A 24,176-nucleotide genomic window follows, 5' to 3' on the forward strand; every position below is an offset into this window, starting at 1 on the left:
ACTAGCACATTTATTAGAGCATAAGCTTTCATGGGCTACACAAGTACTCCTGTTCTTTTTGCGGATACAGACTAACACGGCTGCTACTCTGAAACCTGTCATTTTCTGTTTGTTATCTCTGCTTATCATCACTTAAATCTCTGTTCTGTGTTAATAAACTTATTCTTAAAATTTTACTATAAACCATCTCCGTGCTGTTACATTTAAGTACAGAGTGAGTCCTCAGCTAATCTAACAGGCTGGTGTGTACACCATTTCTTTGGAGACAGGAAACTTAACTTCTGTGAGTGTCTAGTGAGAGGGACTGGACACTATAGAGAGACACCCCTCTATGGAACTCTGCTTCACTGATTTTTACCTGCAAGACAATGTTAAGACTGGGAGCTCTTGAGGAGTATGTTGGTGAGGTGGACAGGCTGGTGTGGCAGGGAACTGACTGTCTAATCTCCAGGAACGCGCACTCTTGTTAAGGCAGTGGGGTGACAGGGGGCTTACTGTTCTGGGCAGCCCTGAGGAGAGCATCACACTAGTATCCAATATACTCTGAATGGTTTTATGAATAAGTACTATATTAGCTCCTTTATTGTAGATTCACAATTAGTGGGATCAACACATCCTATCCTTCAGGAAAAGGATGCATTTACATGGGCATTTTTACATTCTTTCTAAATGAGCTATAGTTAATCCTAGAGATGATACAAAAGTGAACACAGGAAAATGGCAGCAGTCTGCATCAAAGTTCTTCTTTGAACGTCTGACCTTCTCCTTGTACTGATATATCCATACCAAAGACCAACAAAGATAGCAGCCTCTCAACCTTACAGGCTCTTAGCTAATACAGCAGAGGTATAGAATATATTGCATGGAGCTGGTAACTTCCATGGCCCACATCCTTCTTCTCTTCCCCAGTCAAAACTCCAACCCATCAGATTAGTGAAAGGTAGAGATATGCAACTAGGTATGATTTCCTTCCAGAGCCTGGAAACAGACTCCACAGAGAGGAAAGAAAATAGGAGGCAAAGTAATCATGTCACTTTAGAAGCGGTGGTAGAAAGGGTGGGAAAATAAGTTAGCAGGACATAAGTAACCTACATCAGCTGGGAGACAGGAAAGAACTGAAGTGAATGACACAGCCCTTTTTAAAAAGAGCAATCATCTTCCTTTGTTTTCAACTGCCCATCTGCTGGCAGAATGTTACAATACGTACTACAGAATGCTAAAATGCTCATTTTATTGAAAAACACTAATACATTCCAATGTTACTTTATCATTTAATTTATTTACATGAAGGATACTAGATAGGAAAATGACAGTTCTTTGTAGATTATACCATCTACTCCAATTATGATTTCTACTGTTCCATGAACAGGCTGACTTTATGTCAAAATTAAATTGATCTACATTAAGCTATGTTTACGCTTTGTTTAAGAAAATCACAGAAGCTAGAGACAGAAAAGTCTATTAGGTCATTTAGTCCATCCCCCTGCAAAAGCATTGTTGTTTGCTGCAGTATGTTTTCTAGTGCTAGATCCAGTCTACGTTTCAGTACAACTAAGCCTCAAAGAAATACGTCCAGTTAGTGGTGAGGAGGCATTGGATACCATGCTTTATATCATAAACCTTAAGTTCAAATTTCAGTGCATTCATTAAGAGACTAGATGGAAGGCAAAATATTTGCCATGGAAAATCCTGACTCCAAGCACTTGAGAGAGAGAGAGAGAGAGAGAAAGAAAATGAATGGGGGAGTAGTATATAATAAAGGAGTTACAGAGCGACTCATTACACATGCATTTTTAAGGCACTATCACAGAAGTATCTAGGTGCTCAAGTGCCACTCAATTAACTTGGTATTACAGTAATATTTTGTTGTAATAACAGAAGAGGTTGCTTAAGGCATGAAGTGGATAACTCAAGACTACATAAGAGAAGGCAGCTGAGGGAGACAATGAAAAATTAAGTATAATACTAATAGAAAAAGTCTCTAAGTTATATGCAAAAAGACTTAAGCATCTTTTCCAAAAACTGACATTCAGTACCTTTTTAAATTTTCCTTGTCGTTTTGCTGCAGACTGCCCCTGGGAGTTAGAATAACATACCGTAAGAAAACATGCACACACTACACAGGATGGAGACACCTTCTCTGTATGATTATGGTTTATTTTCAACCTAGAGAGCTCAAACTACTAAAGTGCCAGGTCTGTGGTCAAAACATGCTCTTAAAGCATACAAATATTTTAATGTCTTTTCAATTAAAAAAATGCATTTTTGTGCATACAGTTTGTTGTTCCTAGTAAGACAGAAGTGTTGTTAACCACTTAGCTCAATGAAAAATGGCAAAATGAACTTTAGAATACAACACAATTGAGAGTTTTAGATTAAAATGGAAATTAAGCGGCATTGTTCCATTTTATAATACTTAAGTAGAATTAATGTACAAAAATACTACTGCATTTTTTTTTTTTCAATTCACACTTAGTGGGCTAGAACAACACTGTTGCCTATTCCTCCCTTTTGTCACTTGGTGCATAGTGATGTTCACTGATGGCAGCAGCAAGAATGCGACACTATTGATGGCACCCATCCAACAAACTGTTCCCATAACATGATACACAAGTGCGTGATTGTGTAAAGAATCTGAAGTGAAAAGTTCGCTCAATGAGCTCTATATTTCTCTTGAACCATTTTCAAAAAAACTGACTTGATAAGCAATAACTACTGCATCTCCAGTGGTTCCCACTCTAGAAATTACTGTACCTAATGGGTATTTAATTTGATGTAAAATAGCCTAGCCAAGAATTACAACAAATTCTTCTGCTGAATTTCAAATGAAAGGGAAAATATCCTATGCTATCATTATAGTTATATGTTTATTGAAACAGCAATAAACTTCCAATCTGGCTGTGAATTTATTGTACATACAAGTAAATATAAACCAAACTAAAAGTTTAACATGCTGGATTACTGGGTTTCTCAAGTTTTTCTGGCCCAAGAAAAAGTATGGCTTCCTGAATACAAACATTCCATTTTCTTGTAAATTGTTACCTAGCCGGTAGTATTATATGCACCTAGATTTAATACATTATGTTGTCTCCATAACATGTCATAAATCAAATACATTTAATCTAACCTGCTTGAAATTATTTCTTGGCCTGCTACACAAGATTTCCTATGTCCCAACATATGCCTATGACTGTATAGAAAACATTTGACATTTAATCTTAGCAATAACCAATTTAAAAAATACTGGAGTATCTGAGAGAATCCTTCCTAAACTTCGCACTAAGTGAAGTGGAGACTGATTTGGCTTTTACAGCTAGAGTCAGATTGAAAATTCATTCAAGTCAGGAAATTAAGTTTCTAGGTCTCTACATACTGACCAAGGAGGTACAGCTTTTCTATTATGACATAAGGAGGTAGAAAAGAGATCTTATGTCATTACATTGGCGCACACAGCTGTATTAGTGGTTGACAACATCAGAAGTCTGCAGCAGGTACGAAAGCCTGCCCCAGCATTACAGTCTACAAAATAGATATCGCCTAAGTTTTAAAAGTAAAATGTAAGTAGGTGTCAAAAGGCACATTTATTTTGTATTTGTTTTGCTGGAAGCTGCATGCACGCGAGTAAGGAAGTGTACCACATAAGTGACTAGAAAAGCAACATGCAAAAGCAAAACACATGAAGTAGTATTGTACATTAAAAAATGACACAGGTAGACAATTATACAAAGAACCCTATTCTTACAAGTTTGTCATAACTGTGGAAAAAAAGCAGTTGCCTCTACAGCAATTCAAAATGCTTCTGCGTAGTTTTAAATAATTTTTGGAAACTTAGGATTTACATGTTATAATTTCAAATTTTAAATATTCAGATTTAAGTTTACACTAGGACAACTGATTTTACAAAAACCCATGTGTCTCACTTACTACACTGAACACTCTCTTAACAGGAAGATTAAGAAAGTAAAGCACAATGATCATCATCAAGACACAGAATTTCCCATTTAGAAAAATAGGAACTTTTGAGAACAGTAGTCTTTATTAGTTTCAAGTACTCACAGCTTTCTTTCCAAGTTCCATCTTAGACAATGTCAGAGCTCCTACAAGATAACATCCTGGCCCTGCTCCTTTAGGTATTCTAATAAAAAATAAAGGAAAATACAAATATAATCAAACAAGGATATGCTAAAATGATTTAAGTTCCACTAATACTAAACATATAAAGAACTCAAAACCATCAAACAGCAACACTTAAAGTCACATTTTGTTAATCAGTTTACAATGTGGAACTACAAACGCTAGAAAGGTATGTATCACATTGATGAGTATCATTTTAGTTGGATTTATAGAAGCAGCTGGTTAAATCTACATCAGAAAATAGGTAACATCAACTTACTTGTCATCAGGCAGAGATGTAACAAAGAATGGATGACTGTGTTTTGGTGGCAATGTCAAACTGTTTGATTTCTTCTTTCCTAAGAGAGCAAGGCTATGGTTTTCATAAATATCTAAGCTCAAAGTATTAGACAACCTATGAGAAACAACAAATGGAAGGTCTTTGATGCGATCCAGTTCACTGTTCTGTTCATGACGGATTTGTAACCGAATAGTGTAATCTCCTTTCTCCAGTTTCAGGGAATACTGAAAGAAAGAGGTTCTCATAAAATGCCAAGATTAAGAAGTTTTACCATGCACACACAATCCTACAAATAAAATCAGAATCATGTTCTTCCTTAAGCTGCCAGAGCTTTATTGGTTAACAGAGAATCTTTTATCTACATTTAAATTAATGAGAAAGAAAAGGTAGTAATGCCCAGTACCTTTGCTTTCAGTAGAATTACCACCTCACTGACTAAAAGAGCATATTGTACTATATACTGAGGATTAATGGCTCACTTTGTATTATTTTGGGGATCTGTAACTAGTACAAATCTTTGCCGGAAGCCCCTAGAATGCTCTGATTACCGGGGGTTGCAGAGGTGTTCCCTTTCTCATACTATTGAGCATTCAAGCCTGAACATATATAAGCTGCTGCAACCTTGTTCCTTAGTTCCTTTTGCCACTTCAAAGACTCCATTCTAGACTCCAAAGAAGTGGGGATGGAAAATATCGTGTAGCTACGTGCACTCAGTGATCTCTAAGAATTACACCTGCAGCCATGTAGCCTACTGAACATTGGTTGTACAGAGCCACACTTTTGGAAGACTGATGAGCAGCTGTGTCTCAAGAGGACTTCAACTGCAATACCACTCTTCCAAACTAGGCATCAGACCTTGAAACTAAGTCCAGGAAGCAATATTGCTTGAAGGTATGGATAAAGGCGATGAAAACAAGTTTTCAGATACCTTTGATAAGGATGTTTCTAAGAAACTACAGAAGTTGCCTTATTTCTAGTGAAAGCTGTAAGAACTTTAGGTACCAGTGACACAATCTCTGGCAGGTTGTACAATTTTGAATCAAGATGCAATATCAGTCTGAATAATTGAGTGGATAAAGCCTCATTTCCATGAAGTACAATCTAGGGAATTTCCCAATGACCTTTGTCTTGTCATGATAGATCAAACTCATAGTTACTGTGTCAAAGTTATGTAGCCCAGCTTCTCCTAGCTTTATAAGTGGCTAGGAAAGACTACTAGTAAATTAATCATCATCTTTCTTGAGTTAATCCAGTCAAATTGTGTCTTCTACCACCAATACATTACTAGATTTGTTTATATGGAAATCAGACAAACCAAAATTCTGGTTGTGGGCAAAGAGCCACATTATCATTATGGAATATCAAATGAGTAGGGTCCAGTGATCATGGCCTGCAATTCATAGACTCTGTCTTTAGTATAACAGCAGCAGCAAATAATCTTCAAGGAAAGGTAATAAAAGTCCTGATTTAGCAGAGCACCCACAAATGTGAGCAATCCCATTTAAATTAATGAAATTTAAGCAAATTCTTGAAGTTAAGAATGTGCGGAGGTGCTTTACCAAACAGGGATGGGATTAGTCATATGCACATTCTTAAGATTAGGCATATGTGTTTTGTTGAAACAAGTTCATAAAGTCCACTACCAAAGAGGACCCAACTTGTGTATTGTTAGGAAGACGTGGAGTAGACCTTGGAAAAGTTGTTTCATTACATTTCATGATGTTTAAGAAGTGGAACTTTGACAACGTTCATGGTAAACTGTTACAGGAACCAAGTTGCAGTTTAGCAACATACCTTTTTTGTTGTTTTTGTTATGTTTTTTGAGGGGTGGGGAGGTGGGGAAGAGTTGAACAGCAAATGGATAATCCAATATGAGAGAAATAGAAGCAGATATTGTGTCAACTTGCTTTAGGACTGCTCAAAGAGAAAATCTCTCCCAAGTCACCATAGGTTTGTATGGCCCTCTATCAAGAGATTCTTAATAGCTGAAGATAGTGAGTGCTTTTTGGAGATAAAGATTTCAAAAATCAAGCAGTCAAATACATGAATTTTGGGTCTGGATGTAGTATGCTGGCCAGTTTCTGTGAAAGGAGGTCTGGAAGTTATAACATCATCAAGTGGCTAATTTATATTCTCTCCATTTGCTGATGATTATAAAGCTTGAGTGATGCAGTTTTTGTGTACAAGGAGAACTTGTGAATTTATTTTGTTTCTTAAATTTTAAAAAAAAATACAACTATGGATACCCATCCAGTACTCTGGTGAACAACAAACTTAAACTGATCTTTCCAGAAAGTAAGAATGATCAAAAGCTACATTAATAAAGGCCAACTGGGAATCTGAATTATTAGAAAATAATTCCAAGAACTAAAGTCAGGAAAGAAGACTTACACTTTTCTTTTTATTCTTCTATACCAATTCAGATATATAGCCTTTCCGAAAGCGGTACAGGAACCTATACAGAGGGTAGAATACCTAAAAGTCTCGTGAAAATCCACCTTCCTACCAAAGGCAGCACCAAAGAAGCCTTCCACAACCAGCCTCTCACACTTAAAAAGGCTGTTGAAAGACATTGATGGAGGCTACCTTAGAAATCTAATACAGGTGCCTCTGATAGGATAAAGGCAACCACTCTGCTAGACAAATACACCAGCACTAGGAAGAGCTTGAGGGACCCTTTCTGCCTTACACAGAAAAACTGAAACTGTGCAACATCTTAGTAAAAAGACAGGGACTGCAGTTCACGTCTCTGGTAGCATTGGTCACACTAAGGCAAGCAGTCGCATGGTAAAAGCTTTTTGTAGTTAAAAAAAGAAAAAAAGGTCAAATTTTTCAAATCTTCTTCCTTACTCTACAAAGAAAGAATGACATGTTCCACCAGATGGAGAACACTGGCAATTTCCAGTTAGCACGTTCCTTTTACAAAATACACCACTCAAAAGTGCAATTACTACATGCTGTGGTTATCTGATGGCAGGGACTATCTATACCTGTGGGTCTGGATTGTAGACAGGTGGGGAGGGGGAAGAGAAGGAATATAATTTTCATATTATGTAGAATGTCTGATCAGGGTAAATATATCCCTCTGTACCTGGTGTGGATAAGCATCACCTGACCCCATTTGTCTTTTGTTCTGGTCAAATATAATCCACAGCTGGCTGTCAAATTCAGATTCATACAACAATTCACAAAGCAGTGGACAGCTTGGAGTCACTTCCCCACTCTTAGGCTATAAAAAAAAAAGTCAAAAAACAGTTGAATATTGCATAGTGAAAGGTACACTTCTGAAGTAATGATTCAGGCATAAGTCTATATTAATCATAGTAAAACAAACAATCCTTCCAATTTATGATTAATTAGAATCTCTGTTCTCACAGTTTGCATTACAACTGGCATCAGCTACAGAAGCACTCCAAGATTCTGTGATCCAGCACATCCTAGAGCTCTCCCTACCCCTTTTGTTAGGAAATTCACAAAAAAGTTCTAGAGATATGAAGTTTAAAACAGTGTTAAAGAACCAATTAAAACTTACTTGATGAAAGTTGTACGTCAAAATCATCTCATATAGTTGCCGATTATTTGGCAAAACATCTCTGGATCCTAAAGGTTTTATTTTAGCGCTCACTGGTCTGCAATTGAACACAACAGCAAGTTTTAGGAACAGTTTTCCTAAACAATTTGTCTAAACAGAAACTCGCATGCATTATGACAGTCTTCAATTACATGATCGATCACATGCAATTTTTTTGACAGAACCCATGCCTCTTACACCGCAAAGGATGGACCTGCTTTGGGGATGAATCAGGGTTATGTAGTGAAGCAGACTTGTCTACAAGATCCCTGATCCACTACTGCAGAAGTTGGAAGGCATGTAGTGAATGAGGCACGGTATTGCAGGAAAAGTATGGTCTATGGTTAAGACAGCTGAATCGTACCCTGGAACTCTGCCAGAGTTCCTATATGCATGTCACTTAAACCCATCTTTTCCACATGCAATCATTAATTACATGTTCCTCATTTTCTGGGCACACAACTTGAGACCCTGAGCTTTGATTTGCCGAAGGGCTGAGCACTCACAAATGTAAATGAACTCAGTAGGAGCTGGTCTTGGAATACACAAATTGCAGTACTTTGAAAAATCAGGTTCTAGGGGTCTCAATTTGGGCACCCAAGGCGAGTGGATACTTCTGACCTTAATGTCTCCGTCCCTCAACTATCCGTCTATAAAAAAGGGGGATAATATGCATCTTTCACAGGGGCACTAAAGATAATTCAGAATGTTTAAGAAGCACTCAAATACTGGTCGTGAGTGCCACAAAACATGAGGAAATTAATAATTCTGTCTTTAGATCAGAGTTTAAAAAGTGTGCAGTAAATAAGGCACAGGAGACACGCACTGAATGAGAAAAAAATTAAATGGCTGCTCATTAAGTGAGCACCCACCATGCTGCATTTTGAATGAGGTTGGGGTCCTGTAGAAAAAAAAAAAATGTGATGATATAATCAAAGACCATCTTAATGCATAAGCACAAACAGGCAGAATATTATGTTTGCTCTAGGCAACCTTAATTCTGGCATTTCCTAACTTTAGAGTGCTTCATCTTGCAACTTTAGTTTCCTTTTAACATTGTGTTTGTAATTTCCTAGATTTTTTAAAAAAAGCGAACAAAACCCAGAAATTCCAGCATGTGGCATCACATAGGGACCCATATGGGTTATCAACAGGTTGGAACCATTGGAGCCAGAACACAGTCCTCTGCCACTTGAGCTAATTGAGTAACTGACAGAAGTAGCAGGTTGTCATCTTCCATATAAACTAGCACTAGAGGGGGAGAGGACACTTTCCTGTCAGTAAATATTGTGAAATCTCCTAGCAGCCGAAGGGTGAGCCCTCAAGAATCTTGGGCTACATTCCTGGCTAAGAAGGGAAGTGTGCTCCAACAGGCACACGCCCTTCTTCCTGTTTCTCCCAAGCTAACTTGTTCTTCCTCTTTCCCATCCCCTCCAACAACCTGTCCCTGTCTTGTTCTTCCCTACCCTGGCTTCTGGTCCCAGTCCAATCCTCCTTGCCTACCCATGCCATCTCCACTTGTCAGGCTTCTCATTCTTATCACATTTTTTCTTGCCCAGCCAATTGTAGTCTCCCCACTGGGGATCCCCGTCTAAATCCTGGTCTTCCCTTCACACCAAGTGTCCCCCATCCCAGTCTCCGAGCCCAGCCAGTCCCAGTTATTCCCTCCTGATTCTTTGTCCTGTGTCTCTCTTCCCTCCCCACAGCCCTAGTCATCCCAGCCCTCCTTATTTCACCCCCATTCCTTGTCCTAATCAGTCACAGTTTCCCCCTCACCCACCTCACAACTCCTCATCAGATCTCCCCTCTCTTCCTCTGCCATTTGCCCTCTTCTCCCCCCGGTTCTCAGTTTTGTTGTCCAGCCAGTCCCAATCTCTCCCCCTCCCACCCAGCTCCTCATCCAATCTCAGTGTTTCTCCTCCATCCCACCAACTGTCTCCCAGTTCCAGATTCCCTCTCCCGAGAACCTCTTAAGCTTTCAGTTCTAATCTTCCTGCTCAACTAGTTCGAGTCCCTAACCCCTTCGGGATCTTAGTAACAGTTTCTATTCCTTCTCCTGCCAGCCCCAGTCTCACCAGGATCCCTGTCCCTATCTACTCCTTTTCCTCTCCCCCTATTCAGTTCTAGTCCCTTTTGCATTTGAGTCAGGTGGCTTCCTCTTCATCCTCATTGGGATTCGGACAAGGAACCCAGAAGAGGAGACCAGGACTGGCTGGACATGGCAAATGCGATTAGGGTGAGAAGTCTTTCTGGGCACCATTAGGCAGGGTCACTGAACACAGGAGAACCAGTATCCCTGCTCAGTTCCAGACTCCCGCCCTACTGTGGCCTGAAGCAACCTGGAGCTGCCATTATAAAAGATCCGTCGACTCTGCCTGCGCATCTCGCGGTGGTGGAGTACAGCAGTCAACGGGAGAGCGCTCGGGGGTCGATTTATCGCATCTAGACTAGATGCGATAAATCGACCCCTGCTGGATCGATCGCTGCCTGCCGATCCAGCGGGTAGTATAGACATACCCAAAGTTATTCATTTTACTGTTAATTCATGTTTATTTCAAGAATTACTATTTTAATTACATGCTAAGCAACTTTGAAAAATTAGACAATTTTCAACAAAGACCCCAAAACAGCAACTGTACCTGAGCGTTTGAACCCAGCTTTTCAGATTTATGCAAGGAGCAATATCTTCATATTTCAGTGTGGACTGAACATCAAAACGGACAATGCCTTCTGAAGCATGCTTTAAAAAAAAATAAGTTTTTAACGGTTAACTTGGTTCCCAGCTTTATTTATAAATACATATAAAAAATTCTAACCCATTACTGGCCTTTCTTCAGAATAGAATCATAGAAGTGTAGGAGTAGAAGGGACCTCGATAGGACTTCTAGTCCAGTCCCCCACACTCAAGGCAGGACTGAGTATTATCATTCTAGACCATTCCTGACAGGTGTTTATCTAAGCTGCTCTTAAAAACTTCGAATGTCAGAGATTCCACAACTTCCCTAGGCAATTTATTCTAGTGCTTAACTACCCCGATAATTAGGAAGTTTGTCCTAATGTCCAACCTAAACTTTCCTTGCTGTAATTTAAGCCCATTGCTATTTTAGGTATTTACGTTTGAAAAACTGCATCCTAGACCATTATTTCCTGTAAATACTTGCAAGTTTAATGGATGAACATAACTTTTTTGTACTAATCGTGATCAATACATTTCTGTGGGTTCCTGTTCCTATTACTGTGCATTTAGGAATTATTGATTATTAATCACTGACATATCTCAGCTACATGTATAGTCTGAGTTTTCTTCAAGGTGCCTCTAACGATCTTTTCATCATCAAAGAATTGCTCAAACTGATCAATAGAAACTAAAATATGAAAAAAACTCACTATGTTTAACTGAGGAGTAGCACAAACTATGCCATGGAAGGAAATTGTATAATCAATGCTGACATCACTAAGGCTTGCCCACCAACGAGCAATACAAAATTCAATGGTTTTTCCACCCTGGATAATAGAAAAGACAAAAGTTAGACATATTCATACCCTCACCTTCCATTCTCATTCCCCACCCACCCTAAAATAAATTCATAAGAACAAAGGAATTTGCACGCAGTTCAAAAGTACTCCAATTATGCCAGTAATCCAAGTTTACACAGAATTGGCCAGGACACTATGCTTGTCCTGCAAATGCAAGACAATTCCAAAAAATCATGTCTGATATCCTAGCTATGACCAAAAATCAACACAACACTCCAGAGACAGGTGCAGCATTTTTCTATATAAACAGGTTTTAAATAAAAATACATTTAAATAACACTTCTTCCTTCTTTTCCAGCTTGCAGGAAAAACTGCTTGATTAGTTTACAGAAGACGACGGAGAGACTGTTGCCTATCTATATGTAGAATTCGCTGAGGGAAAGCTAAGATGAAGAAATGAATATTTAGTTTTGAAAGCAGTCCACAGTCTTCACTCTCTCTTGCAAGAGTTCCATAATTTAGGTTCAGTTCTATGGCATTTTCAAAGAGGCTAAGGACTGAATGGACACAGAGCATGAACCCTTGATATGATGTCCAGGTCATGGCTGAAGAATGTGGCAACAGGAGGAATACTGCACTATCACTGCCTCTACTGTGCCTGTTCCTCAAACAAACTGATTTTGGATTACCAATCTGGCTTCTTTAATACGCATTAAATTAACCCAGCAACTGAAGACACCAAATTCACTTATGTTCAGTTTTAATATCAAAATGATAAAATATGGAGTAATTAAGAAGACTAGTGAAAGAATGGAAATATAGTGCATATAATTCAACATAATAATTCCAACTGAATCCAGGCCCTGCTATATCGTGCTTGAATTCTCTGAATAACACGTCAACAAAGCCAATTTTCTTTCATGGTTTACTGTTAATTTTGTACATATTGATATTTAAATTCAAATTAACTTACTAAGACAGGAAACGCTTCAGTCACTGATCCTTTTTCTGGTAAGGATGAGAATTTATAGAACTCATGGCTTCTGTATGCTTTTTGTTTCACTAGTTGAACCGCATGAAGAACAAACTTGGCAGTCACATCAGTTGAGCAGGAACATACTGTAACTTCTAGATTAAAGAAAAAACTTTCAAAACAGAGCTTAATTTCAGTAGCCAAAAAAGCTAATAAGAATGGAAAATGTTTAGAGAAGAAAAAGAAAATTAGACTCCAATGTATATAAATTTTTTAAAAAACAGTTATTATTCAGCACACAAGTGCCTATGGGTACGACTACACTGGAATAAAAGATGTGCAGCACGGTCGGCCCAGGTCAGCAGACTCGGGCTGGGAGGCTAAAAATTGCTGAGTAGACATTCAGGCTGGAGTTCCAGACTGGGCCCTGGGACCCCACGAGGTGGGAGGGTCCCAGAGCCTGGGCTCCAGACCATGCCTGAATGTTTACACATCAATTTTACAGTCTTGCAGCCTGAGTCAGCTTCCCAGTTCGGCTGCAGGTGTTTAACTGCTGTACTGACATACCCAAAATCCATGATTAAAATAATGTCAAATAATACATGTGCAAAGGCTGAAATTGTGGAAAAGCAACATCACTTGTCCCATAACCTCAGCCATGCTGAACACAACGCCATCTACAGCCTCAGAAACAACCCTGACATCATAATCAAAAAGGCTGACAAAGGAGGTGCTGTCGTCATCATGAATAAATTGGAATATGACCAAGAGGCTGCTAGACAGCTCTCTAACACCACATTCTACAGGCCATTATCATCTGATCCCACTGAGGATTACCTAAAGAAACTACACCATCTGCTAAAAAAACTCCCTGACAAAGCACAGGAACAAATCTGTACAGACACATACCTAGAACCCCGACCAGGGGTATTCTATTTGCTACTCAAGATCCATAAACCTGGAAATCCTGGACGCCCCATCATCTCAGGCATTGGCACCCTAACATCAGGATTGTCTGGTTATGTGGACTCTCTCTTCAGGCCCTACACTACCAGCACTCCCAGCTATCTTCGAGACACCACTGACTTCCTGAGGAAACTACAATCCATTGGTGATCTTCCAGAAAACACCATCCTGGCCACTATGGACGTAGAAGCCCTCTACACCAATATTCCACACAAAGATGGACTACAAGCTATCAGGAACAGTATCCCCGATAATGTCACAGCTAACCTGGTGGCTGAACTTTGTCCTCACCCACAACTATTTCACATTCGGGGACAATATATACCTTCAAGTCAGCGGCACTGCTATGGGTACTCACATGGCCCCACAGTATGCCAACATTTTTATGGCAGGACTTAGAACAACGCTTCCTTAGCTCTCGTCCCCTAACGCCCCTACTCTACTTGCGCTACATTGATGACATCTTCATCATCTGGACCCATGGAAAAGAAGCCCTTGAGGAATTCCACCACGATTTCAATATTTTCCATCCCACCATCAACCTCAGCCTAGATCAATCCACACAAGCGGTCCATTTCCTGGACACTACTTGCTAATAAGCGATGGTCACATAAATACCACCCTATACCGGAAACCTACTGACCGCTACACTTACCTACATGCCTCCAGCTTCCATCCAGGACACACCACAGGATCCATTGTCAACAGCCAAGCTCTAAGATATAACTGCATTTGCTCCAATCCCTCAGACAGAGACAAGCACCTACAAGATCTCTATCAAGCATTCTTAAAACTACAATTCCCACCTGCTGAAGTGAAAAAACAGATTGACAGAGCCAGACGAGTACCCAGAAGTCACCTCCTACAAGACAGGCCCAACAAAGAAAATAACAGAACACCACTAGCTGTCACCTTCAGACCCCAACTAAAACCTCTCCAGTGCATCATCGAAGATCTACAACCTATCCTGAAAGATGATCCCTCACTCTCACAGATCTTGGGAGACAGACCTGTCCTCACTTACAGACAACCTCCCAACCTAAAGCAAATACTCACCAGTAACCACACATCACTGAACAAAAACACTGACCCAGGAACCTATCCTTGTAACAAAGCCTGATGCCAACTCTGTCCACATATCCAAGTGACATCATCATAGGACCTAATCACATCAGCCATACCATCGGGGCTCGTTCACCTGCACATCTACCAATGTGATATATGCCATCATGTGCCAGCAATGCCCCTCTGCCATGTACATTGGCCAAACTGGACAGTCTCTACGCAAAAGAATTAATGGACACAAATCTGACATCAGGAATCATAATACTCAAAAACCAGTGGGAGAACACTTTAACCTGTCTGGTCATTCAATGACAGACCTGCGGGTGGCTATTTTACATCAGAAAAACGTCAAAAACAGACTACATCGAGAGACTGCTGAGCTGGAATTGATATGCAAACTAGATACAATCAACTTAGGATTGAATAAGGACTGGGAATGGCTGAGCCATTACAAACATTGAATCTATCTCCCCTTGTAAGTATTCTCACACTTCTTATCAAACTGTCTGTACTGGGCTAGCTTGATTATCACTTCAAAAGTTTTTTTCTCTTACTTAATTGGCCTCTCAGAGTTGGTAAGACAACTCCCACCTATTCATGCTCTCTATATGCATCCAAAGAAGTGGGCTGTAGCCCACGAAAGCTTATGCTCTAATAAATTTGTTAGTCTCTAAGGTGCCACAAGTACTCCTGTTCTTTTTATGTACAAACAAGAGTTTCTCGAGCTGGAAAACCAGTAAAGCAAAAGACTTTGTTCAGAAAATAAGTGATATTTGATAGAGCAGTGAAAATTGTTGACTAAGCAGTATAGGTTTTTTGATTGTCATTTTTTAAACACAAATACCCTAACGTTGGATTCCAACCTGCTCCCACTGAAGATAATGAGAGTTTTACCATTAACATCAGACCAGACACCTCCGTGGCAAAGGATTCAGTTAAGTTCTCATCTTCTAAGTGGACCACAGCACTTGAAGGGGAGAGAGACTTTGCCAGAGGGTTTTAAAGACATTTGCTGACAGAGGAATAGAGACACTTAGGAATCTTGAGTTCCATTTGAGGCTCTGGATGGGAATGTGCTCTAGCAGGCACGGATTCATCTGTGCATTTTCCCAAGCTTTGCCCCTTCTTCACCTTCCCCTCCAACCTGTCCCAAGTTGTGTGTCTTCCCCAATCCTGGTTCCTTGTCCCAAGACAATTCTGCATTTTACTCCTCCTCCACAAACTGCCTGGTCCCAGCAGGGGAAGCTCTGAGACACAAGTTCCTTGTTGTCAGGTCTGCTGCCCAGACCCAGCATGGCCAGAGCAGATGGAAATTGCAATTGCAGGGTAAGCCCTGCTCAGCCCCACCCTGGAACAGGTACAGGACAAACAGAATCTTTGGGAAATTTAGCTGCAAAATCTCTAATAAACATGTGAGAAGTGTAGTTTTTCAGAGGCACATAACTTGGCCAAATTTTCACAGGGATGGAAAAGGCACATCCTCTACCAAATTTCAAGCCTCCATTCCAAAGCATGGGGTGCTAGTGCTTCTCAAAGAACATCTTTTCTATTCCTGTCTTTTTGTAACACGGGCACCAATGTGTTTTTCTCTAGCCTCATTCTCAAAAGTGGCTGAACCACTTTGGCTGAAGTTTTCCAAAAAAAATGCAGCCTGGGGCAAACACACAGCATGGGGAAATTTTAGCCCAAGTGATTGAAGTTTCGCAAAATGGTAAGTAAGGCTCAGTGTTTGTCACGGAGGTCATGGATGCCGTGACTTTCCAGGACCTCCATGACTTCTGCAGCAGCCCCGTGCAGCTGGCTCAGGTGCACCAGCTGTTGCAGTCCTGTCCCGCCTCCCCACCCCAGCAGGAGTTGGGGGGGGGGGGGGAAATCAGGGCTTGGGGTTGGGATGCAGGGCAGTGCTTACCTGGAGGGGGGATCCCCTAGCTCCACATGCTGTCTCTGCCGGCAGCCAGGCACCGCCCCCACAGCTCCCATTGGCTGCGGTTCTGGGGCTTGAGGCAGAGTAGAGGCAGCACGTGGAGCTAGGGTCACTGCTTCCCAGGAGCTGGGTAGGGAGCCTACCCCAACCCCACCAACCCCCATCCCCAGGCTGTGCCCCTTTCCCCAGCACCATCCCCCCAGTTTTAGTCAGTGGTATTTTTAGTAAAAGTCATGTATAGGTCATGGGCCGTGAATTTTTGTCTACTGCCTGTGACCTGTCCATGACTAAAAATATCCATGACTATGACTAAAACTTAGCCTTAGTTATAAGCAGCTGAAAACAGAGGCTTATAATGGGAAGCATGGGGCAAGCTTAACAGGTGGTGCTACCTGCCTGCTTGCTAATACCTGGTAGAGAGGACTTTTGATACAGACTTTTTGACGTAAAGTGGCCGCTTCAGGTTTGTATTAAACACACACACACACACACACACACACACAGGCCATACACTCTTGATTTGCCTTAAGCTACAGAACAACTAATCGGATGTAATAGAAGTATTCTAAAACACTATTCTGTTCTTAACTTATATATATGCGCAAGGACTGCATAAATGGCTTAGCTAAAACAAAATTATGATAATAAAAAGCAATCAGTCATTATAAAAAGATACAATTATTTCTTAAATAGATAAGAAAATTAAGGTTGGAAATTTCTCTCAATGGCATTTACCTAGTAAACATACAACTTCCAAAGAATAATTTATTCTACCTCAAAAAAACCCTCTGTGTTGAAGTCTAGAAACAAACAATAAAGAGATGTGTCACAGCCATTTTATTCATGTGTCATATTCCTCTGTATGCTGCCTATCTTCTTACTCAAGTTATTTTGTAGTTGGTTAGAAATGAGGCAAGAAATTCACAAAAGAAAGTTAGTTTTCAATGGCATTTTTTTGATCATTGTTCAAAATATAAACAATATGAACCAAGATTTGGCTGACAGCCGAGAAAGACGGGGGGGAGGGGAGAGCTGAAAGCTGCCCAAGCGGCCGTGAGAAACTACACAGACCTTGCACCTGCAGGATAGCAAAACCAGCCGAGTGGAAAACAAAGCCCAGGGCCACAGAGGCAAAAAACACAGACGAGACAACAAGAGTAGGAGCCAGCCAGGCGTCCGTGAAGCTAAGATGTTTTGGGAAAGGGAAAGAGACCGTAGCAAGCATGTTTGGACTGGGACCAGGAGCACCAGGAACAGAAGGCTCTGGACGAAAAAGCCCAGGACTTAAAACCCTCCTAAGAGCTGGAGCAATTTGGAAAACGCAGCAGATTCTTGTACGCCCTGGGCCCAGGACAGCACTCCCATCTGCCTTCCCCTTCTTTTCTTCTGACGTTACACCCAGACCTGGCCAAGTCTGGGTAGTGCGTGTGGGAGTATGAAAGTGGGTTAGGGTCTGGGGGCATTAATGCTTTCTTTCTTCCCCTGAGTGATGTGGGAATGGTCCCAGCACTCTGTGCTGTTATTTTAATTTTATCAATAAAGCTTTAAAATTCAGATATGTGGTGTCATCTCCTCCCAAAAAAGACCCTGTGGTCCCAGCCTGATCAACTGTGGGCCCAGGCAGATTGGTAACAAAAATCTGTCACATCCTCCTTTAACATCATGTTCCTACATGTTTTTAAGCTAGACAAAATAGGGTCAATTATAGTATCACACACACACACACAGTTTCCATCAGTGATGCAAATATACCCAATTATTTAGTAATTTTTTCTTGTAGTGCCACAAACCTAATCAGAATTAGAGTCCCATTGTGCTAGACACTATAAAAAGACAGATTCCCCTCCACCCCCCCCCCAAAGAGCTTAAAAAATAGCATTTCACAAATAAGTCTTACTAATAATACTCCCATTGAAATCTGGGAGTACTGCCTGTTTGAAAGACAAATTTTAGATAAATTTGTATTTTTAATTTTCCTTACCAGCCCATGTAGCTCCTTGAGGAACGTCAATGAAGTGTCTTCGGATTTGACCAGGCTTAAAATGCACATCAGTATATGAAAGGTCATAGTGTGAAGATTCATCTATTCTGTGAATATAATTTTAAAGTTTAAATAACTTTAAAACTGAATAATCTTTTTAGAAATCTTAAAAATGCAGCTAGTGGGTTTAAAATCCCCATGGCTCAAATATGGATAGGACCATGGGACATTTGTCACTTTGGATCATGATGCCCCTTGCTTGCACACCTGCTTATTTCAAAGGGAACCTGTGTTCAATAACAATGAGCGTCACTATTATTGCATGCAAAGTACATCTTTATGACCAGAGTCTCTTCAGAGCCTATCAGCACTGGTCATAGTAATTCATGACAGCTAGTTTTTGTCAGACATGAGCTCATCCCATTTCCAACAGGAGCTAGACACACCATGTTAACAGGCAACATTGGCTTTAGGATTTTGATGACTAATGGTGTTCCATCAATACACTATAAATCAGCTTGTGACTCATCACTACCTAGTCTTTATGCAGTACCACTGAGTGAGGACAATGGCATTACATTTACATTAACTCAGCTTCTCTCTCTCTGTGGCCATCTCTGTATTCAAGATGGGGGCAATTTGCACTATTCCTTCTGGCAGAGGATTTATATTGGCTTGGATATTGAGACACCTGAAACCAGAACTGCCCGAAAGACCCAAGAAAGCAGCTAGGACAATACATCATACTCAGGTATTTATGTAGCCATGCACGGGAGTAAAAAAGAAAAAAAAAGTAAATGTTCACTGACCTTGCTGGTATAATAAGAGTTATCGGAACTCTGAACAAAGGGCCTGCATTAGGCGCTGCTATATCATAACCACACACCTGACAAATTAATCAAGATGTTATTTAAGTAGTTACACAGCATCATGTTCTAAAGCAATTTAAAATGATGTAATATGACCTGGGTGAGCTTCTATATATTGGCTGTGGTAGGATGAAGAGGCTTTAATCACTGCCACATCAGAAAAACATTTAAGTACCACCAGTTTAAGAATACTTTTAAAAAAAATTCAACTTTTAAAAATGTTTTTAACTAGTACATTCAGAATCCCATAATTTTTCATAGGTTTCTGCACTGACACAATCACATATGACAAGTTTAGTTACTTGGTTAGGTAGGGACTAATTGCAGCTTAGACCTCTTCCTATACCGCTGTCTTGTGTTCACTCTCAATTCTGCACCCTCCACTTATATTTCCATTATTGCTCTGCACATCTTTATTTTTTGTGCACACAATTCATCCACAATCCTTAAGTCCCAGCCTTAAATATCAGCGTGGCTGAACCATACTACCTCCAGACCCTTTCTTCACTGCTACTGCAGTGCAATCAGAGATCTTCGTTTTTTTTATAATTGTTCTAAAAACCTGAAATGCTTTTTTTCCTAACAAGAAAAGTTATTTTTGTTGTTGCACCAACATTTGAGGATTCCAGCTGCAATGCAACGGAGAAGTTTTAGTGCTATCCAAAGTTTTGGACTCTTTGGGGATATTAAACTATTTTAAAAAGGATCAATGGGGCAAAAATGAAGGAGAGAACAGAGAAGGCAAGAGAATAGCAGAACATCTGAATTGAAAACAGCCTCCCCATTTAATTCAATAAGACACACTTCAAACTCCAATCTCCACTATCCTTCTCCACATACAGGGAAGTATTAGCCAGACAGGGCACGTCTACATTGGAATAAAAAAAAAAAACCTGGGGGATGGCCATGGCTGACCCAGATCACCTGACTTGGGCTCTAGCTGGGGTCTAAATATTGCTGTGCAGACATTTGTGCTGGGCATACCCTGGGACCCCTCCTGCCCCCGGAACATCTACACAGCAATTTCACAGCCCTGCAGCCTGAGTCACCTGACCAGACCGGCTGCAGGTGTTTAATTGCTGTGTAGACTTACCTACAGAGGTTCAGATATTTCAAGAGATAAAAATGCTTAATTTTATTTTAAAAATCTAAGAAAAAACATTTAAGTTATAAATATTTAGAGTTAAGACACACTGAACAGCTATGGTAAGCCTCTTGTAGTAAGAAACTGGAAAAATGAGCTGAAATGTTTAAAAAAATCTACACTTATTAGTCTGCAAAAAATGTAATTGCTTTGTGTCAGGATTACAAAATTGTGCAGAAATAGGGGGCAAGGTAAAGAACATGGTTTACTTTTTTCTTACATGAAGCCACAAGTTTTTCCTGTTTTAAATAAACTAATTGTGCAACAGCATTTGCTATCCAGTACAAGAAAAAGTAAAATAAATTAAAAGCTTTGGATGCTATAATCTACTAGAAAAATGATTTCTAAAAGTTAAATGAAAATGACCACAGGAAAGGGAGACAGCAAATACTTTTGTTTATAAATAGAAGTACTTTCATACCTCTGTGTAGTGTAGTCCTTCTCTCAGACCACGTGGGTCCACACGTACATTTATATGCCTACATTGGTTCATAAGCTCTAAATGACTGGGACATTGAACCCATGCCGCATTTGAAGTTAAAGCTAAATGAAGTTGAAGAGAGATTCTTTCGGTATTTTCTGAAACAAGATGCAATTTTTAAACTTTTAATACAATAATCCAAAAAAAATGTTTAGGTACCACTTTAACAAAAAAATTAATATTCCCACTAATGTGTACATGCCCTACTATTATCGGTGGGAACCCACTCCTTGAAAGTTTTAAGGAAGCTGCTTTTATTGTTAAAAGTGCCACTGAATACGATCTTTCAGAAACAAAAAAGATGTTTTACTTGATAATGGGATGCACTTCCTCAGACAAAAATGGTTACCATTTCTCTTGGATAGGCAGCACCATCACCAGGAGTGAATTCTGGTGCTCTAAGCTGGAAACCCTTCTTCCTATCCACCCTCAATGAAATTCTCATAACCATTAAGTAAAATAGTGACATGCAATTTTTTTTTTAAATGACTCCACCCGTGATCATCTGAGGCTGTCTCTCTATTTGGAGCTGGGGCTGTGATACCCAGCTCTCACTGAGCTAGCATGCAAACAGTAATAGTGTAGCCAAAGAAGCAACGGCAACACAGGCTAGTCGCCCCAATTACATACCGATGGGGTCCAGTCAGGTTTGTACTTGGCACAGCTAGCCCATGCCACCACTGCCCATGCTACTACGACTCCACTATTTTTAGCATGCTACCTCAATGAGAGCTAGTGCAAATATGTCTAATCAAGCTGGGAATGACACCCCTAGCTCCCAGGGCAGACCTCGCCTAAATGCAGAAATAGGAGTTTTCCTTCCCCACTCCCCTTTTTCAGGTCCTCCACTGCAGTGCAAAATCAATGCATTCACCATGCTGTGACATCAGATCTAACATAACTAAGGCTAAGATTTTGTCACACATTTTTAGTAAAAGTCACAGACAGGTCACAGGCAATAAAGAAAAATTCATGAAAGTCCGTGACCTATTCATGACTTTTACTAAAAGTATGTATGGCATAATGGGGAACTCCCGGGGCACCCCCCTCCACCCACTGTGGCTGGGAGCTCAGAGTCCTCAGCCACCACAGGTGGCGGGGACGGACGGACGGGGGACACTGCAGCTCCCAGGCGCTATGGGCTCAAGTCAGAGGTCTCTGGAAGTCACAGATGCTGTGACAAAAATTCACAGCCCTAAACATAACTGTATCAGAACTAACAGATCAAGGTAACAGAACTATTCAATATTTAAGAATTGTACTATATCCAAATTTGTATGAAATTAAGTTTTGAAAACATTGATACTCAAACTTCTGAAAGGAACACTTCCCACTGACAGGTTTCAAACAGGACCTTCAGTGATTAACAGAACAATGCGAGGAAGAAGAATGCTTCCTTATAATCACTACTAGATGCAACATGTTGAACATTTATCTTAGAAATTTGCCAAATTAAAAATATTGGCCTTTATTTTGCTTATGAAGCAGAGAAGGATAAAATAAGAAAGTCCCAATGGTAAACAATCTCGCCATGGCTCAGCAAGCCAGTCCCTCTTTTGGATGCAGTTATCTATGCTCCTGAATCTAGAGGCTTGTCTATTGTAGAAAAGTTACATGAGGTTTAACTAAATTAACGTTAAAGCTTGTATTGGTGAATTACTGAATTAAACTAAAGCAATTTATGCAAGGGTTAAACTGGTTTTCATAGATTTAAGAACCTCTGTAAATCATCTAGTCCCACCTCCTGCAAAACAGACCTTAGGATTTCCCTGAATTCGTTTCAATTTGAAGCAGAAAAACATCCAAACCTGATTAAAAGTTGCCAGTGATGGACTTGACCCACCCCTGGGTTAAGTTGTTTCAATGGTTAATTAGCCTCATTGAGCTTCAGCTTTGGCCGCTCCCCACCCGGGACAGTGGGGCTCGGGCTCTCCCCCCCCAGCGAGGGTGGCAGGGCTCAGGCTTTGGTCCCTCTTCCTGCGGTGGTGTAGTAACTTTTGTTGTCAGAAAGGGCTTGCAGTGCAATGAAGTTTGAGAACCCCTGCTAATCATTCTCATGGCTTTTCTCTGAACCCTCTCCAATTTTTCAGCATCCTTCTTGAAGTATATACATTACAGAACTGGAGACAGTGTTCCAACAGCAGTCACACTACTGCCAAATAGCAAGGTAAAAATCACTTCCTACTCCTAGTCAATATTCCCATTTATATATCTAAGGATTGCCTTAGCTCTTTTCATCAAAGCATTGCTCATGCTCAGCTGATTATTTACTGTGACCACCAAGTCTTTTTCAGAGTCACTGCTTCGCAGGACAGAGTCCCTCACCCTGTAAATATAGTCTATATTCTTTGTTCCTAAATACATGACCTTACACATTTGGCCATATTAAAACACATATCAACTGCCCAGTTTACCAAGCAAACCAGATTGCTCTGTATTAGTGACCCATCCTCTTCATTAGAAGACTGGGGGATGGTAAATAGAGGAGAGCCTCCTCTTGTGAGACTTAGGCAACAAAATATACAGATAAAAAGTAAGGAATCTGAAAGCAGCTCAAAGTGTGGCAGTAACATACAGGACTCTTGAGCGTACAAGCCAAACAACCTGTACCAAATTAAGGGAGGCAACTGTTCCAGGTATAAATGCCCACACAGAACCAAATTCAGAATAGTGTGCTTTATTCTGGGAAACCAATTTTAAAAGGCACCCAAATGAGCCAAACAAGGTGATTTAGTAAGTGTTTTCCTTCTAGTTCCAAGGGTAAATTACAAAGTAAAAAAGAGCAACAAAGGTTCTTTAGAGATTAACGGAGACAAATTAGCAGACTAAATATATTTACTCTTACAAAAGCCATGTCTCAGGGTATAAAACTACACTCTGTAAAACAACAAACTATGTACTTATATGGACGACTCCCCCTAAAACAGAGAAGACGCTTGGCTGGGCACAATTGAGAGATGATGAAGGGCAAGATATATACCTCCTGAATCCAGACTTCAAAAGATCCAAGTATTGAATCATGACTTAAGTGCACTACGGCACACACCAATACTAAAATCCCAAGGCTACCCTAACTTAACTATACACAAGTGTTAAGAGAAAAAGCTAGAAATCTGATTTAAAAATCTTTTTAAAAAAGGACTTCTGCAACTACTGATCACAGAAAAAGAACTGATGGAAGTGCAAGTCCTTTATATATAACTTCGACCCTGAAAGTTTGAGGCCATATCCAGGAATTAGTTATTTCTCAACTAAGTGCTTTCACATTTGAAAAAGGTATACATTCCCATAGAGGGCTACATAAGATGCAA

The 24,176-nt window shown here is 40.2% G+C and overlaps 1 protein-coding gene across 1 annotated transcript in view; it reads right to left on the minus strand.

Annotated features, from left to right (window-relative positions):
• The window catches only part of TPP2 (tripeptidyl peptidase 2), a 76,212-nt gene that overhangs the window by 23,153 nt on the left and 28,883 nt on the right, over nt 1-24,176 (minus strand). Inside the window, 11 exon segments of the mRNA XM_024108250.3 lie at nt 2,037-2,075; nt 4,057-4,135; nt 4,394-4,638; nt 7,506-7,643; nt 7,947-8,043; nt 10,625-10,725; nt 11,373-11,489; nt 12,436-12,590; nt 18,372-18,478; nt 19,181-19,257; nt 20,806-20,963. Coding sequence (XP_023964018.3) covers nt 2,037-2,075; nt 4,057-4,135; nt 4,394-4,638; nt 7,506-7,643; nt 7,947-8,043; nt 10,625-10,725; nt 11,373-11,489; nt 12,436-12,590; nt 18,372-18,478; nt 19,181-19,257; nt 20,806-20,963 — 1,313 coding nt within the window.

The sequence above is a fragment of the Chrysemys picta genome, chromosome 1, assembly GCF_011386835.1.
Source record: "Chrysemys picta bellii isolate R12L10 chromosome 1, ASM1138683v2, whole genome shotgun sequence".
Taxonomy (NCBI): domain Eukaryota; kingdom Metazoa; phylum Chordata; order Testudines; family Emydidae; genus Chrysemys; species Chrysemys picta.